A 17,755-nucleotide genomic window follows, 5' to 3' on the forward strand; every position below is an offset into this window, starting at 1 on the left:
AAAACGTATTTGCAATGGCTTTCAGAATGGGAATTTTAAGTGGAATACCTCTATGAGATTGTGGTTGGATTTCCTAATATTCTCCATCCAAATATTGCTTTCAAAAGAGGATCAAGTATTATTCCATTCTCAGTTTCACTTTTCGTATTTCCAATGGTTTTTAGAATGGGAACACTAAACTAAACTTTTACAATACAATACTTAAGTTATTGGATTCCGATTTTGAAGTGATATACTTCTATGAGTTCCATCACTGTTAAACCCCCGATTAAGTAAATAACAAAAAGCATGTAAAGGGAAATGTACGAGTTCTATTGCAAACATTTGTTTAATTTTCCATTTCGTTTATGTGGATAATATGTAATGCCATATAATATGTTCTTGCCGTTGCGTTCGCATTATAATTAATATATAATATGCATGTATGCCAGTGTGTGTATGTTTTGTCGAGGGGTGTGTGAACAATAGCCTTCTTCCACGGGCCTCATAGTTGCCTTCGTCTTCGTCCTGCCGCAGCATCCTCATCCTCCTCCTCCTCCTCGTCTTTGTCAATCAAAATCAACACTTTTCGTTGATCTAGTCAAATACCGGTGATCGGTGATCAGGGATCAGGGATTAGTGATCGCTCCATCTGTACTCCCTAGTCCATGGAGTCACAGCCGGTGGAAGAGGGCTATATTGCTGGGACGGGGGATTCGTGTGTGTGTTGTTGTTTTGTGTTGTTATTTTTTTCTTTTGGGGTCGATTGGATTCTCGACCCTTACCCTTAAGCTCGGCGGCTCGTCTAACAGTCGGTATCGTACCAGGCAGCCAGATTGTTGTTGTCATTGGGGGGCGTCGGCATGGCGTCCAAATCAAAGTTCAATGCACCGGCATCAATCTCGCCGACGTCCATGTCCATGGAGTAGGGCGATGTGGGTGCGCCGCTGGGCGGGATTGGGCCGATGTTGCCACCGCCGCCGCCAGCTCCGCCCACCGCTCCACCATTGCCGGCAGCACCGCCAGCGCCGCCGCCGCCCACTGGGCTGCTGATCTCCAGACCTTGCATCGAATCTATTGGTAGAGTATCATATCCTGCGGACAAACGAGAGTGGTGAAAAAATAATGGGGGAAAATTGTGATCAGTGAACAGTATTCTTAATCAACCAGTCAACCAGCCATCAACTGGCAGTTGGTGTGCCATTCAAAAAGTGGATTCATCATCATTCATTTGATCTATATGTCTATCTCGTTTTAGTCGATTAATTTGCCAAATTACATCAATATTATAACAATCAAGTACTTTAAATAATATTATTTATTTTTTTTAAATCCACAACTTTTTTAATTATTCCAATTCAAACGAAATGAAGATTCCACTTATATACGGCTGCATTTGGCATATTGACCTAAAGTATAAAACAACATAAATCGGTCGCTGAATGCTGCTTAAAATGTCAAAAACTAAAGTACGTCACGACAAAGATCAGTTAAATTCGATTGGAATTCGTCCTCTCAAATCTGCATGCACACGTCTTAGAAACTAGTTATGTATATATACACACGATAAGATATATGAATATAGGTGACTAGTTCTATGCGATTATCGCAGGCTACGTGACATGCAAAATGAATCGAACCGAACTAAAGTTTAGTACTCCTGTTTCTCCGTTGCTGGGAAACTTGAATTGTAAATGCATTCTAATGAAATCAAACGCAAGAGATGTATACAAAAGGATAAATATTTAAAATTATTAGTGTAACGTAAATGTTGTTTCATCTTTCTCGTCCAATTGATGATATATGTAGGTATATCACGGCTATGAGGGGAGTATAATGAAAGATAGAAACAAACTCTTTTGACATTGGTATCCTCCTTTCTTCACAGATTTGCACTTTGTTGTTATTTGTGGGTGATCATTATTTGTGTGTGTTGTGCCAAGATCTTCGAGCTACGTGTCAAAAGTCTAAACTTTGTTCGGTTAAAGTTATAGGGAACTTATATTCTTTTCCATTTGAGGACTGCCCATTATTCTTTAAATTCAAAAATATTGACGCTCAACGTAGCGAAGCAATATTTAATAATTTAATTATGAAGCTTTAAAACAGGCTTTTTGAATGGTGATCGGGTAACATCGGGTCTTTTTTCTTTTTCAGAAAACCGTCTGGCACAAAACATTATAAAGTTCGATAAAACTGCTGATAGGAATAATTGGCGCCCAACGTGGGGCATTAGCTGTATGTATGTACATACATATATGCCTCTCCCGGTTAGTTTCTAATTTCTCCACTAATGGAAACCATAGTTTGAGGAGTTGCTAGTGAAAAAGGGCGGAGCTATGGTAAAATAACCGAACAACACGCACGCAAAACTGAGGACATTTATTTATTTCCTTTGCATGCATCCGTGGAAATTAAGGGGTAACGAAATTAGGGGGATTTCGAGCAGGTAGACAGAGATATATAGAGATCGAGCGAGGGGGCACGGTACAAAAAGGGCAAAGGGGGGGGTTAGGTTTGGCTCACACTGAAGAAATTGAAGTGAGCTTAACGTTTTTAGCTTCGATTAAGTAGTGCTTATTTCAATGATGAACAGACATGATAACGATTAAATGTATGCTGGGTAAAAGGGTCGGGCTCGGAACCCAAAAGGAGTTATCGAATTGTCTGAACCTGTAAACGTTCCCGTTAGTTCATTTTTTCTTTTAATGGGGTGGTTATGCGGGGATTCTTCTTCTTGGGGCGGGCGGGTTTTGGGAGTCGGGGTCTCTTATGCATATGACATACATACCTTGCTGATGGAATGCGCGACCTCCGTGCGAACTGTGCACACTGGGCGGACCTTGTCCGTACAGGCCTTCATATGCTTCTTCTGGTCCAAGCATATCCTGTGATCGATCGATTTCGTGTTTGTTTATCGGTTTATCGGTCGGTGTGCGTGTGTAGTATGTGCGTGATCGTTCGTGTAAGATTGTGTATTGGATGTTTTTTGTTTTGTTTTTTTTTTTTACAGTTTCGTTTTCATTTATTTGTTGTTGGGATGGATCAGAAGTGAAAAGTTGTTAGGAAAGAAGAAGACACGCGCAAACGCCAGTTTGCAAGTGAATGTGAGCGAAAGGGAGGGAGAGAGAGAGTGGGTTGGTTGTGGGAGCGGGCGGGCGGGGCGGTTCGGCGAGAGTGAAACAGAGAGAGTCGTGTTGTTTGATTGTTGTTGTTGGTGAGATTTTGGTGCAGTGATTATCCGTCATTGGTTGTTTCGGTTCATTTACCGTTGCAGTTGTGTTTATAGTGATTTTTTTGTTTTTGGTTTTACACACACAAAGTAAACATAAAGGAAAAAAAGAAAAGAACAAAAAGTAAATAAAAAAGGTGAATTAATTACAAAATCATAATCATAAACATAAACAAAGATTGTGATGTCGCAGCGAATATACAAATTTAAATTCATGTAAGTATGTTTGTGGTGGGGTTGTTTTTACGGGGGCAAGGGGGGGATAAGTGGAATGGGGGTAGAGGTAGGGGATGTGGTTAGAGGAGGGGGTAAAATACGATGAGAACTAATCGGAATCCGTATTCATAGTCGATGTTCATCTACAGCTACCTATGTACTTATCGACTAACATTTACGCTCTATCGATTCGTGGTTTACAAGAAAAGCAAATAACGGAACGTAAAAATCAAAATCATATTGAAATTCAAAAAAAGGGTTATCGAAATCGTAAGCAAGCGATATATAGGTCGATACTTAATATGGAATATTCCATTATATAATGCTTGACTAGAGTAAGTTTTCTACAAATTTACAATTTTATGTACAGAGTTCGCTTTTCGAGCTGGATTTCAAATTATAATAATTATTAGAACACAAGAGGAAGGGCTTAAAAGCCGGAAAACCGGAGACCGCGCATTTTCTTAGCCTACTTGGCACGCACCTGCAGATCGGGACCCATGCCCAGGTCGGCGTTGGCCCAAATGTTGTTGTCCTCGCGCAGCAGCGAGTTGGTCAGCTCGATGGACAGGCGCTTCTTGTAGTCCTGTGGCTTGTCCTCGCTCATGCGGAAGAGCACGGCGGCGGCGTAGGTGGCCACGCCCTCGTTGCGCGAGTGCAGGAGATCGGTCAGCGGACCAGTGGCGCCCTCCTGCTCGATGATCTCGGCGCCCTCCTTGTCGGCGGCCAGCTCACAAAGAACTCCAGCAGCCACGCGCTAGAATCAGAAACCATTTAGTATACTCAAGATACCATCGACAATGTTCTTTAGTCCCACCTGAATATTCTCTATTTCGTTGAACAACAATCGCACAAAGATCGGTATCACCGATTGCTGGCGAATGAGCGCCCGGTTGTGGGACTCACGGGCCAGGATATGTAGTGCCCCCACCGTGCCCTCGACAATCTCCTCCATGCGTACGCCGTCGGCGTAGGCTGACGGCTGCTGCGAGCCCGTTGTGGCAATCGAGGAGCGTTGCTGCAGAGGTACAAGAATATTAAAAATAATGTCACCAATAGTTACAGTCTAACAGACTAACTCACCCTCTCTGTGTCCTGGAAGGCACGCATTAGCAGCCGCACCAGATGGTGAATGGCCCCGTGCTCGCGCAACGGGGCGTGATTGGCCGGACAGAGGGCCAAATTGCGTATAAGCCCAATGACGGCCTTGATCAATGGCCAGCGGGATGGCGGATGCAGTAGCTTCACAATTACCGACAGCCCGTAGTTAAGACGCACGGCATTCTGGGCCAGCTCCGAGTCCACGTGACGCGAGGTCAGGTGACGCAGGGCGCATACGGCTGGCTCGGTAATCTCCTCGCGATCCCCAGCATTGATGATAGTACGGACGAGGGCGTCCACGCCGCCCACCTGGCAAACAGTGGCCTTGTTGCGCTGATTGTTGCACGTCAGATTCGAGAGAATGCCGGCGGCACAGGTGACCACGTTGACATCGGTGGAGCCCAGAACCTGAACGAGCGATTGGAGCAGGGCTTCAAGGCCCTCCACCTTGGTGGCCGCATCAGACAGATTGCGAAGCGTCCACAGACAGTTTTGCACAAGACGCGGCGACATGTTGCCCAAGTGCATGGCCAGCGCCTGCATGCCGCCGGCATCTACGATGGCCGGCTTGTTGCTTGAGCAAACGGACAGCACTTTGAGCACCCGCGAAGTGGTCCATAGTAGCTTCTCGTAGTCGTAGGAGCGCATAATGCGCACCAGTTCGTTTGGCCCGCCGGAGGCGAGGATTATTAGCTTGCTTTCCTGATTGCCGTAGGCCAGAATTTGCAGGCAATCGGTCACGATGGCCAGGAACTTTACGTTGTTCCTTTGCAGCAGCGTAACCATCTTCTGGAGGCCACCGGCCAGGCGGACGGCCATCTTGGAACCATCCTGATGGAGCAGCAGGTTGTGCAGCGTGGTTATTGCATAGAAGAGCACGCTCTCCACCGGCGAGGAGAGCAACTTGACAAGTGCCGGAATTCCACCACTCTTGAAAATGGCCAGCAAACCTTGGCGATGGTGAGACAAGTTGTGCAGCGTTCCCACCGCTGCCTTGGTGCTTTCTAGATCGTTGCTGTTGGAGATGGCGCGCACCAAGGCGGCCACCATCTGGGGGCTGTTCATAATAGCGTGGCGCGAGGCCTCCTTTTTGGACAGCTGGTGAACCATCATGGCGGCCTGAGAAACGACCACCTGATCCTCATCGTTCAGTAGCTTGATTAGCTCCGGAATGGCCCTGGTGGCCAGCTCGGCATCGTCCTGGTAGTTGATCAGATTCACCACCGCGTGCTTTAACATCTGCGACGGTTCCGATAGACGTTGCACCGCCGTCGGCTGCTGGGGATCGAACTGGGTGGAGGGTATCTCAATGCCCTCCTCCAGGGTCTCCGGGAACATGGCAGCACGGACGCGTTGGGAGCGCGTCTGGCTCAGCTGCTGGTTCATGTCGTCCACCTGGTCTTGTGTAAAATTCTGAGGGAAACCGGTGTCCAAATCGAACATCAAAGGATCTCCCTCCATTTCCTCATCCTCCTTGCCGGACAAAGATGGTACCTGAGTCACGGCACCCGAGTGGATGCCGGAGTCGCCCAGATACGAGTTCTGCTGCCACATGAGAGTCTGCTCCTTGGCGGACACCATCGGTGGCAGATCCGGCGGATTGTATTGATTATTATGCGACACTACAAGGAAATGGTTAAAAAGTGTTTAAGAGCGGGTTGCAAAATGTCTAATCTCAATAAGAGGCGATATCATTTAAATTTAAATGTCTACCAAAATAAGAACCAAAGGAGTATTTCCAGCTTCAATATATGTATACAGACAATCATTTATTTTTTGTAAGCCTTTTGAAGCGGAAGAATGGCGCAGGACAACGGAAAACATGGCCATCAGACTGAGTGCAACACAGCATCTACATCTCTGGCGTCTGATTTGGATTTGGGCTTAGGTTTGGGTTTGGTTTCAAAGTCTCCCTCCTCTTTAACCCTCTCCAAACCATTTGCATATTTCCATTTTTTCTTGAAGGATGGCCAAATGGAAAACGACAGCGACTGACAGCAAAGTGGGCAGCATCCCAGGCATGCGGGGCAAAAAAAAATTGCAAAGGGAAAACTTTGAAGCGTGACAAATTGAACGCTGCAGGATATTCCCACAAAGTTTAGAGCGGATGAGGGGCACGGGGAAGGGGGTCACGATGCTCACACATGAGAGGATCCGGCAAAAAGGATTCGTGGGGCGTTTTGTTTGCCACTTCTGTCTTAATTATGCCGTTTCAGGCCCAGCTTTTTGCCTTTGTTGTTTTACTTATGCGTGGACACAGTGCGGCCACGCCCCTTTTGTATGCATTTGCATTCGCAATTTCAAACTCCCACCTTTCATCCGGCCACGCGATTCTTTAATACTACAGTGAAACCTTTATGAATTGAACAATCCATGAGTTTGCATTAACTGGAATCGCGGAACGAAAGACGAAACGGTGAATATCTTTTCCAACAAAGAACGTTTTTCAATTTGTATTGATGTACTTAAGAACTTCAAGCAAAATTTGATTGGGAACTTATTTAGAAAATAAAATAAAATACTTATTTAAGGCTTGTAGCTTAACTTGCATCACAATTGTTATTATTTCCATTTTGTGTCTCGAAATTAAAGGTTCAATCAGCTATTCACAATTCAGTTCGCTACAAGCACGTATGACTGTAATCCCATTTCGTTTCATTTCCCAAATCGATTAAGCGCTTTTTCTTTCGCTTTATTTCTCGAGTGGGCCACACACTCGAAAGGAGTAAGGAGTACGGAGTACGGAGTGCGGCTGGAATGGAACCGGGAATAGGAATGGGATTGGGGGACGGAGCCTTTAAGTGGAAGTTGCCGCTTACTAATTAAATTCTGCACAGCAGCAGCAGCAGCACCACAAAAAAAAAGGAGGAAAATGCTGAAGAAAATGTGCAGCCAAGTCGAAAATGAGATTGGAAGACAGAGAGGGAGGATAAGGTCCCGTGCCGGGAAAGCGGGAGAGTGGGCTGGATGGCCACGTGCAAGTACACGAGTACTGTGTGTGCGTGAGTGGAAGTGGGAATAAAGTTTCAAAGGATAACAAGCAGTGGCGTATGAATAGGGTTTTCACAATTATAGAGACGAATATTTAAATAAAATTTGAAAAAATAAAATACACTCCCCAGTTATACATATTTCAAACTAAATAATTTTAAGATACACATATGAATATTACTTTTACAATGTCCATCCCCCCCTTATTAATTTCTGTCGTACGCCCCTGCACATAGCAAATGAAGTGGTTGAAAGGAGCGCGCGGAAGCAAGAGGGAGGGAAGCATCTTCCTTCCTTCTCCCTTTTAGCTGCGTCGTCATAAAAAAATTGTAAATTGCAAAATCCAAAGGAGCAGGAACAGTTATTTTCGGTGGTTAGGGTAAGGACACAGGATATACCTCTGGTGGTTGCTTCTTGTCACACAGAAAAAAGATCATCCACAACCCAATGGTGTATGCTCAAGCATTAACAAGTATGTAAATGTGGGCAGCTCACAGGACGGACATAAATAATCCATCTGGGGTGGATGGGATCGAGTAGTTAGCCTATATATTTCCGAATGCAAACAAAGGGAGCATCAAAAACAAATGACAAAAGCAAATACTTTATGTCACATTTGGGAAATTTGTCAAAAACAAGCTTCGCATCTCTCAATTATCATGGCAAAGGAGGGGGTTGTTGTTATTGTATTACGTTACAGGAGATAATTACTTCTAGGAAACAATGCAACCCTTCTGTATGGGCTAAGTACTTTTAGGATTTACAAGGTCTGTTGAAAAACCGTAACATTATATCTTATTTATTTATATATTTCTGGAAATCCAAGACTGTTTCTGGCAGAATTCGGATGGGGTTTAACAGGAATAGAAAGTTGACGAGATTTTCCTCAGTGCTTCCGCAATATGGATCCCATTTTCAATACTTTCTTGGAAGTGGAGTTCTATACTATACTATAAACGGTAAAAGCACCGCTCGTTGGAATACTTACTGGTACGATTCTGGGCTGGCATGTAACTCATCTTGGTGATTAAGGCGCTTTACACCACACCTGGAAGAAAGAGACGGGAAATATGTGTATGAGTAATTTGTTTAACAGTTAACGCGGAGTTGGTGTGAGAGTGTGTGTTGGTGTGAGAACAAGAAACTAAAGTGAAGACCGAGAGTTCACGGATTGGCACAAACTCCATGTTTTTCTGCAGACATCTCACAGACGCAATAATCGCCCGCTAGTCACTAATTTTATTTGCTTTTAACTCATTTCCGCTTTGGGATGCCGCAGCATAATACAACAAAATATGCTGCGTATACCAAACAAGCCCACAAACACACAGGTAGAAATTTCCGTGCCCCTGTGTGTGTGTGTGTGTATGTATTGTCTACCTGCCGAAGACTTCGGCCACGAACCTTGAGTTATTTAATTACTATGTTTGGCACTTTTTCAAATCTCATGCACTAAGAAAAAAAACAAAACAGAAAATAATTTATTCTTCACTTGCAGCTTCTGGAAAAAGGCGGAGCGGAAAATGCGACCGACCAGCACGCTCGTTAAAACGGAACAGAATCGGAAAGCGGAGAGCGAAACGCGAAGCACTTGCAACACGGCGAGTGCAAGGGAGAGGGGAGTTGAGAGGGGGAGTGAGAAAGAGTGCGAGGGAGAGAAAGTAAAGGGCCGGGGCCGCAGTGCAGCACACAAATGCAATGCTGCGCAGAGTTGCCACATATCAGCCAGATTGTGAATACACACATACACACACACACGTACGGCACAGGATTCTGGTTCTAATTCCAATTCCAATTACGGACTGGATAGATTAGATAAAATAGCCTGCGATAATGAGCCTTTAATTCGGACAAACACGATTTCCTGTCTGCGGCATTGTTTACATTCCAGCGAGCAGCGCAGCAAAACAAGCGCACGGTTTGCAGGGAGAATACATAAAAATGCCGTTTGTGTGTATCCAGCTCCAACGCTCTCACACACACACAGAGACACTGCCCCTTCCCACCGCCCCCGCGCCTATTGTTTGCCCTTGCTTTTCAGCCTTCCATGCCACATAAATCCTGGCTTTCGAAGCGATTTAATTATCCACCTTCATTACTCACCGCGTCCTAGGGATTTAAGTCTGCTTTAAAGCAGGATTTATTTATTTAAAACGCACTGAAACACAAGTTAACGGAGAACTGCCTCTGCTCGAAAAAAACTGTGTATATGCGACAAAGCAGAGACCCAACTAGAGATGGCACTCTGCTGCTCCGATAACCCGATAGGCGTTAGTCGATAGGTCAGTGGAATGTCTCAAACATTTTGTAATTCCAGGAATTCTAGCGAAATCTCAGACTTTATGCAAACCGATATCGTTCATTAATATTTAGTTATTTTCCCTGAATTTATTATTAATTCCTGTACCAGATTTGTAATCTTTCTCAGCCGTTTATCTTGTATAAACATTTACCCACACAAGCACCTGCGTGTGCGTGTGGGTGTTTGGCAACTCGAATTTATGTGAAAACTACCGCTTTACTGACCCAAACTGCCAAAATGTCTATTACTTCACACTACTTACCACGTCGAAAGTAATTTTGTCTGCTCAAAGGCAGGTTTCTGTTGTTCAAACGCACTAAAATCTTAAAATTCGAAAGATCTCCGAATGAAAACTGTGTACATGGGCGATGAGTTGATAGCCGATTACTTCTCCCCCGCACGAGGCTGCCAACTTGTTTTACAAAAAAAGAAAACAATCTAGGCGCGATTTTTGAACTAGAATGTACTTAAATTTAGGAAACATCCAAGCACTGGTCTTTATTTATTTAATAACTGTTTGTTGGGCAAGCAAAAAGGGCTTATGAAGTCGAAGTGGGTTCCTCGGAAATGGTCACAGGGGCGGGCGGAGGATCGTATATCTTGCGCTGATCCCTGACGAACTTGATCAAAGCGCTCTTCTGGCGCTCCATGCCGTCGTACAGCCCATAGACCTGGGCGAAGCCAAAATAGGCAGCCACAGCGGCGACACCGAACAGAGGAACAACGATGATGAATCCGCCCAGGCAGACGAAGAACACCATGGACACGATAGTGAGAAGTGTGCCTGCAAGGGTAGAACTTTGAAGTAAGACTCTAAGAAATTATATTTCGGAACCCACCTTCTAGTACCAGCAGACCAGTGAAAGTCATCACCATGGTGGCTATTCCGAAGCCAAAGATTATGAGGAAGGGGAGTATGAAGACAAGACCGCCAGCAAGCAGGCAGATGGCAATATGTGGATTCCGGGCGCACCAGGCCGCAATGGCCTCCAGGAAATCATTTCCGCCCAGCTCGGACATCACAAATTCGGCTAGGCGACGCACCTGAAGCCCTGCGCGATAGGTAGAGTATTAGATTAGCTTTAATAACAATCCCTATAAAAATCTTAAATATACTTTCAGCAAATTCAAGTCAATGAATCACTGCCTTATAAACTGAGTTATGGTTTCGACAAATAACGCAAATAAAATGTAAAACAAAAGGTTAACAACCGTAAAGAACTAATTTTGGCTACTCCATAACTTAATTTTTAAGTCAGTTTTGGAAATTTCCTTTTAATTGACGGACATAAGTACATACATGACTTGTAGAGGGTCTGGAGTAAACTTTCCAAAAACTGGTCCGCTGTGGGGGATCCTATACTATGATCGTCTGGGTTTTGTTCCTTTTTGGGCACCGGGTTTTCCTCTGTGTTCGGTTCTGTAGACTTCTGGGCATTCGCATCTCTGGCAGCTTTACGCGCCTTCTTCGAGTGAGCCTGCAAAGCGATCAGATCAGATCAATAATATTTAGTACATGGCGTAGAAATCGAAAGTGATTAAGTGCCGGCTGAGGCCATCGAACGCGACCTTTGACTCGCGATTCCCGGCCATATATTGTGTATTCTATGGACTCCTCCGGAGCTGCCAAGCACCACATACACTCACCATGTTGAGCGGCTGCTGCGAAAATCTCAGGCGGTCGGCGTGTTCATTACCGGTGATAAAACAAGTTTGTTTTCCAAATTATTTCGCCAATTAAATTTTAATAAGTAAACAAAAAAGTATCGACAACTCAACCCTGAAACAAAACTCATCGAGGCGGCGTTGCCACCTTCCCAAGAAATTCAAATTAACCCCCGAATCGGAATTTTTTGAAAAAACATTTAAATTATGGTTTCTAAGTACCTTGAAACTTTTAACAATATTCTTCTGCATTCTATAACCAAAAAGACAATACACATATTCAAAATTAACTGAATAATTATCCCACGGTATATTAGTGGAGCAGGAATCTAAGTCCGTTGAAAGGAGGTCGCGCCGTAATCCTCTCGGCAATCAATCGCTCCCCATGAACAGTCATGCCACAGCGCAATTTTGGGGCATGTAAAAAGTTGAGATTTGCAGCGCGCTCGCCACTTTGAAGCGGCAGCCACCCGTAAACCTGGGACTCCAGGAGAGGAACAGCCTTCGCCAGCTGCTTCTGGCGCTCCAGCTGCTTCTCCGGCCAGGTGTGGCGCAGGTATGCCAACGGATCTGGAGGCTGACGTTGCTCGTACTGGGCGTAGAACTTTCGGGTCAGTGGATGGACTGGAAATCAGGACGGGATCATCATCACAATCATATAGCCCACAAAAGCTTACTAACTAAAGTTACGAATTGAAAAAGGAGGATCCAAGATTCAAAATAATTAAGATATATTTTTTACTTTTTATAGAAACACTAGTTGCACCGCATTATGGAAATTATATGCCCATACCTTGGCTCACAGGAACAAAGGATTCGTAGAGTCGAATGTATCGATTGGATTTTTGGATCAGCTCCTTTTCGAAGTCGTAGGGCAGCGGCCGGGGATCCCCCTCGTGATGATCCTGCCCTTCGCCATCCTCTTCGCCCTCGTCGGTGGTCTCGAGTGCTGGTTTCATGGTGCTCCTTCACCCCGACCCTACTAGCACTTTCACTATTACTCCTGTTCCAGGAGCTCCTCCCCGAAGGAGCTGTCTCTCTATTAGAATCTCCAAGGAATTCGTCCGCAACCCGTGGCGTGCTCGGTTCGTTTGACTTGGCTGCGGACTACGCTACAGCAAGGACACCTGTCCGTCCGACAATCCGCTTGCCTACCGCCTGCCGCCTTCTCTGCCTGGCTGTCTTTCCGTTTTGGCAGCAACTTGTACTCATTAAAGTTTTCCCATTGTTGCCGGATGGCAGGCAATGTTACCAATACTGCACACGCATCCCCACGACGCACCCCACGACACGACTCCCAAGGAGCAGGAGTGGGTCTGCCGGGGTGTCGGTGGTGGTGTGACCCACAATCACAGTTCCGCCAACGTCAGAGGCGCCTGTCGGGCGAATTGCCCCCAGCAGTTGCTGCTTCGGGGTGTCCACAATGTGTGCGATTGGGTCAGGAGAAAGCAAAATGAAGTTGGCCAGTGATGAGAAATAGCTTGGATATCAAAAGAGATGGGTGCCTCGTGATGTCCAAGGTGTAAGGGATAGACATTTTCTGTCCTGAAAATAGTTTTTTTAATTTATTCAATCCACCTATGTACATACCAAATTTCATAGCGATTCTACAACTTCATAGCTTTTTTCAGGCTTAACTTTAACATAAGTTTCTGGTTTTAAATTTAAAAAGGCTTACCATTCCTTTCGCATCACTACTCCCATCCATCCAAATATCGGATCCATTTCATGTCGTTGGCGTAATTTCGTACAAGCCCAAAACCCAAATCCTTGAAGTAAACAGCAATTTCCGAAAATAAACCCCTTCGAGCGATTGCCATTGCGTGTCCAAACAATCGCAGCCGCAATCCACTGAAGGCGAAGGCGGAAGGCGGAGGACGAGGTGGCCACCACATCCGGCACTTGGCTGCCGTAATTCTTTATATCCTTTATATGCCTTTTGGGTTGTGCAACCTGCTCGATGTCGCCTATTTCACCCTAATCGAATCTAATTGAATGCATAAATACGGAAACAAATCAATTTAATTACAATACAGCTAACAACAGTCATTGAAAATATTTTACACGCACACTCAAACTCACGAATCCTAAATACGATTATTACAGATATAATATGTATAGAGCCTTGGTAATGTCTTGAGTAAGCCACGAAAAAAGTTAGTGGGATTTATAGATTAATAAATTAATTGCCGGCACAAGTGGATCCACTTGGCGTTCGGCATGCTAAAGGGGAATTCGCACATGTTTAAGTTATCGTCTTTAATGTAGCAAAACTGTAAGTCAACAGATTTGTAAGAAAAATAGTATGAACTTTATCATTTCTTAATTTTAAGGAAAAGTTGTATAATCTATACATGGTTTTTACATAAAACTGAGTATAACTGCAATAAAAGCGCATGTTCAGTTTTGAAATATAAAAAAAACAGATTTCATATCCAGTTCTAAAACTATAAAGATCGGTAACTTTCTAGGGAACTCTATGAGATGATGGTTCTCTAACAAGGTTGAGGTATATTTGCAGGATCCAAAACTATTTTGCCAAACGCCATTCATTGGAAAAGTTTCCTCAATGGGAATCAAAGCTCAATGAGAGTTATCTATATGGTTGTCCATCCACCACAGAGCGAATACCCCTTAACTACCTAAATACATATCTACAGATCAGTCGTGTTAAGTTGTCGAGGTGGTTGCGAAACTACAGCGCTTCCGGATAGAAGTCCCGATAGGCAAAACCCTCAATGTACTCCGGACGTTGGCAGGCGAACAGGTGGTGGGGCTGCTCCTTGTGGGCGTGCTTCTCCAAGGCCTTCCGCGTCTTTTCCAGCAGCACGGCCTCGTCGAACTTGACCCGCTGCACGGTTGTCTTTCGCAGAATGGTCTGCACAAACTGCGACCACACGGAGCCAGACTCCTCTTGCCCCGATCCCGATCCCGAGCCATCTTCTGTTGGCTTCTCCTTTTGCATTTGGGTTGGCTGCCTCGTTTCCAACTTCTGATCGTGCTGCTGGGCCTTCGCCTCCGCCACTTTGGCTTCGGTTTGAGCGTAAACTGTGGCTGCATCCGCTTTGGTGGCCTGAGAATCGTCAGAGCCCTCTTTACTCTTGTCTGGCGGAATGTCCTGCATGAGCGTCTGCAGACGGCCCACTGTCTCTGCCATGCGCTTTCGAAAGTCCACTATTCGACGGGCGTAGCTGAAGAGAGTGCGCTCCTCCGCCAGCTTATGTGGCTTCATCAGTTCATCCCGACTCAGTTCTGCAGGCTCTAGCAGTGGGTGAATACGTACACCGCCCTCCGATGTGCCACTGAGGTAAATGCGGATGGCAAACTCCTGCATGGCCGTGGTATTTACCAAGGCTATGGCATAGGCATTTCGCGCCTTTACAATAACTTCTCTTATATTACTTAACTGGGGCGAAGAGGCATTGGCTGAAGATTTCGGCTGAAAATCTTGCGGATCCTGCTCCTCCAAGGTAGCCGGCCTATCCAGACTATCCAACACCTCCACCAAGTAACTGCGCATCTGCTCACCGTCGACCTGGAGGGTGAGCAAGCCCAAGCCCTGGATCAGTCGAACATTGGCCACATATTGCTGCTCCAGTTCGTACAGCTGCCAAAGGGACCTCATTCGTGACTCGTACTCCTTTTGGGCACCCGTGCCTAAGACACTACTGATGTTAGCATTGTACAGCTGCAGGCCTCGGATAAATGCCACATCCATGGTGTAGTTACCCATGAAGGCCAGTACATACTTTAGAGCTTCGGAGGCGCTACCGAAATTCTCCCTTCGTTGGGCAAAAAACTCATCCAGATCGCTGACAGTCAACTGGTTACGCGGGACCTCGCTTCTCTGCAGGCTCTCGTTGAGCTCCCGCTCTTCGCGTATCCGCTCAAAGTTGCTCACAAGCAGATCGCCGGCGGGCTGTTGAAACTCGTCGAAAACCTCAATGTCCACAGCCATGGTAGTGGTAGCTCCGGCTTGCTCGCGTCCCTGTTCCCTTCCACTTTCCTTGGCCTGCACATTGTCCTGCTCCTTGTAATAGTACTCGTAGTTCTCCGGATGACACTGCGGCACCCACTGATCCTGCACCGCCACCTGCCGTTCCCTGCTCCTCTCGAATATCGCCCGCGGACTGAAACGCTGCAGATCCAGGGAGGCGTATATGTCCTCCTTGTGGGCATGACAGCAGTGGAGGGCTGACATGTCCATGGGATGGGCCTCTGTGTTAAAAATGTAGGCACCCGCCTGCACCACGCACACATCATCCTCGGTGGACAGTAGCTCGCCTCCGGAGCCATCGTTGTGCAGGAAGTTGTCCTCGTCGAACAGGAGATACAGGTACTTGCTCGTCTCCGCCAGGAAGAACGACTCCATACGATTCTCCTTTTCATGGGTGACAACGTTCCGGATCTGTGAAGAGAGAGTGTTAGGAAAATTGCGGTTCGTATACCTCTGAAAGCATTTTTATTTTTAGAAAACTTCTTACCGTAGCATATCCGCACTTGGTCTTGGCGCTGAACTCCAAGGTCTCCAGCATATGCTCGCCGAGCTCCAGCAAGTACTCATTTCCCGTGGCCCGGTAGAGATACATGGCCGACTCGATCAGCTCCGGCCGCAGGGGATACACCTCCCGATTCGGCGATGCCTCCCCTGCAGCGATGTTATAAAACTCCGGCAGGAAGCCGTACTTCTTCCACACTCCAATGTACCTCGAAATGGTGCGCAAAGCCGGCTCCGTGTCTCCAATTATGCTGAGGATGCCCGGCCAAAAGGCCTCCAGGGACTGAAAAACGGGCAGGGTGACGTGGCCCTTGTTCATGCCCACCCACACGTACCAGTCCTCTTTGCGCATGTACTTATCGATGGCCGCGCGGGCCTCGTGAAATAGATCCAATAGCTCCGGGCGATTTAGCAGAACAGATGCCTTTACCAGATACTCGAAAAGGGAATCCACTCCTGCCCCGATCCCCGAGTCCAGTGCTGTCCAGCGGCCGCTCTGCACGTCGATGTGGTTGCCAAAGAGTCCAATGGGCGAGCGATAGCCCCACAGGGCATATACCGCTTGCATAGCCACCTCCTCGTAAATGCTGTTCCCGGTTAACCGGCTCAGAGTGCCGAATTCGATGAGGAAGGTGCCCACGCCCGCCGTGCAGGTCACGGATGTCTCGCCCTTGGGCACGCCGTAGCGCAGGTTAACCGTGCCATAGGGCATGCCGGTATTCGTGTCGAATGCTGGCAGCAATCGCCGGGCCACATCCTCCGCCAGTCGGAGCAGAGGACCTTTGCAGGGCCAGCCCTGCTCCAGCTCGAGGCCAGCTCGTTTGGAGAGCAGATGCGCGGACAGCAGGCCGCCAACGATGCGGATGTTAGTCTCGAACACGGAAACATTGATGTCGCGGTCGAAGTTCATCTTCTCCTCGAGCAGCCGGGTAACGCGCCGGAATTCCGTGAAGTTGCCCATGGTGGCCAGCGTGTCCAGGGCGTCGATTAGGGTCAGGGAGTAGCTGCCCCAGGTGTCGTGGCCGTCGCAGGTCAGCGGGCGTAGCTCGTCGTAGTTGGAAGCGTGACGCAAGTAGCCCTCGTAGGCGTGCTGGAACATGCGGCGCACGTCCTCCCTAGAAAAGAATCAAGATTAGTATGCCTGTAGCCAAGCGGACGCTATTGACCCACCTCAGCTCCAGCTTCCTTGCCTTGGAGTACTGCTTTTGGCAGCTGGCGCCGGTGGCCAGCAGGAGGAGCACCGCGCAGGTGAGGATTGGGGTCATCTGCTGCTGCATCGTGGGAGTCAATCAATCAGGGCCGCTAATTCAATTATGGGCATGGTCAGTGCCCCATAGCCAGCGTGGATGTGGATATGTGGATGTCGAATGCGGCTACGTTGTCGCAAAATCACAACAACGCGGAATTGAGATGGTTGCATCGGCGCCGTAATACCCTTTACTTGGTTATCCTTAGTCTATTGCCACTTTCATTTTTAGCTGAAAGTATAAAGAATGTTTAGCTTGCCTTTTACATACCATCTGAATGTAAAAATACCTTATTTATAGCAACAGATATAAATAAAATAATGTATTACACATTTTATTTAGAACAATGTATGGCTGTACTAAAGACAAAAACGATATTCAATCGGTTATGCCGCAATGTAAGGTGCAATCAGCTGTTGCTGGCCCAAGAACTATCGGTAGGGTGGTCAAATCACAATCGGTTGCTGGTTAGCGAGCGCCAAAAACCTACTCCAGTTAAAAACAGCCACTAATAAAATACGTAG

General features: G+C 46.5%; 4 protein-coding genes across 7 annotated transcripts; all 4 read right to left on the reverse strand.

Annotated features, from left to right (window-relative positions):
* Positions 1-291: 291 nt before the first annotated feature.
* On the reverse strand, positions 292-10,210 carry LOC119558013 (armadillo segment polarity protein). Of its 4 annotated transcripts, none has more exons than XM_037871123.1 (7): positions 10,084-10,210; positions 8,508-8,567; positions 4,511-6,150; positions 4,245-4,445; positions 3,912-4,184; positions 2,771-2,867; positions 292-1,074 (listed from the first exon to the last, which is right to left on the reverse strand). In XM_037871123.1, the coding sequence occupies exons 2-7, from the start codon at positions 8,536-8,538 to the stop codon at positions 785-787; spliced, it is 2,532 nt and encodes an 843-aa protein (XP_037727051.1). In that variant the 5' UTR covers positions 8,539-8,567; positions 10,084-10,210; the 3' UTR covers positions 292-784. The 4 variants fall into 4 exon arrangements, with proteins under 4 accessions (XP_037727051.1, XP_037727050.1, XP_037727052.1 ...); XM_037871122.1 differs by lacking the exon at positions 10,084-10,210 and adding an exon at positions 9,623-9,762; XM_037871124.1 differs by lacking the exon at positions 10,084-10,210 and adding an exon at positions 8,924-9,017.
* A 58-nt stretch (positions 10,211-10,268) lies between these two features.
* LOC119558016 lies at positions 10,269-11,620 on the reverse strand. The gene is made up of 4 exons (XM_037871127.1): positions 11,469-11,620; positions 11,122-11,299; positions 10,661-10,873; positions 10,269-10,605 (listed from the first exon to the last, which is right to left on the reverse strand). The coding sequence occupies exons 1-4, from the start codon at positions 11,469-11,471 to the stop codon at positions 10,361-10,363; spliced, it is 639 nt and encodes a 212-aa protein (XP_037727055.1). The 5' UTR covers positions 11,472-11,620; the 3' UTR covers positions 10,269-10,360.
* Positions 11,621-11,775: 155 nt separating this feature from the next.
* On the reverse strand, positions 11,776-12,467 carry LOC119558017. The gene is made up of 2 exons (XM_037871129.1): positions 12,280-12,467; positions 11,776-12,110 (listed from the first exon to the last, which is right to left on the reverse strand). Exons 1-2 carry the CDS (start codon positions 12,443-12,445, stop codon positions 11,800-11,802), a joined length of 477 nt encoding a protein of 158 aa, XP_037727057.1. The 5' UTR covers positions 12,446-12,467; the 3' UTR covers positions 11,776-11,799.
* A 938-nt stretch (positions 12,468-13,405) lies between these two features.
* LOC119558011 (ER degradation-enhancing alpha-mannosidase-like protein 2) lies at positions 13,406-17,445 on the reverse strand. The gene is made up of 3 exons (XM_037871120.1): positions 17,155-17,445; positions 15,971-17,099; positions 13,406-15,894 (listed from the first exon to the last, which is right to left on the reverse strand). Exons 1-3 carry the CDS (start codon positions 17,259-17,261, stop codon positions 14,182-14,184), a joined length of 2,949 nt encoding a protein of 982 aa, XP_037727048.1. The 5' UTR covers positions 17,262-17,445; the 3' UTR covers positions 13,406-14,181.
* Positions 17,446-17,755: the final 310 nt, after the last annotated feature.

This window comes from Drosophila subpulchrella, chromosome X (assembly GCF_014743375.2).
Source record: "Drosophila subpulchrella strain 33 F10 #4 breed RU33 chromosome X, RU_Dsub_v1.1 Primary Assembly, whole genome shotgun sequence".
Taxonomy (NCBI): Eukaryota; Metazoa; Arthropoda; class Insecta; order Diptera; family Drosophilidae; genus Drosophila; species Drosophila subpulchrella.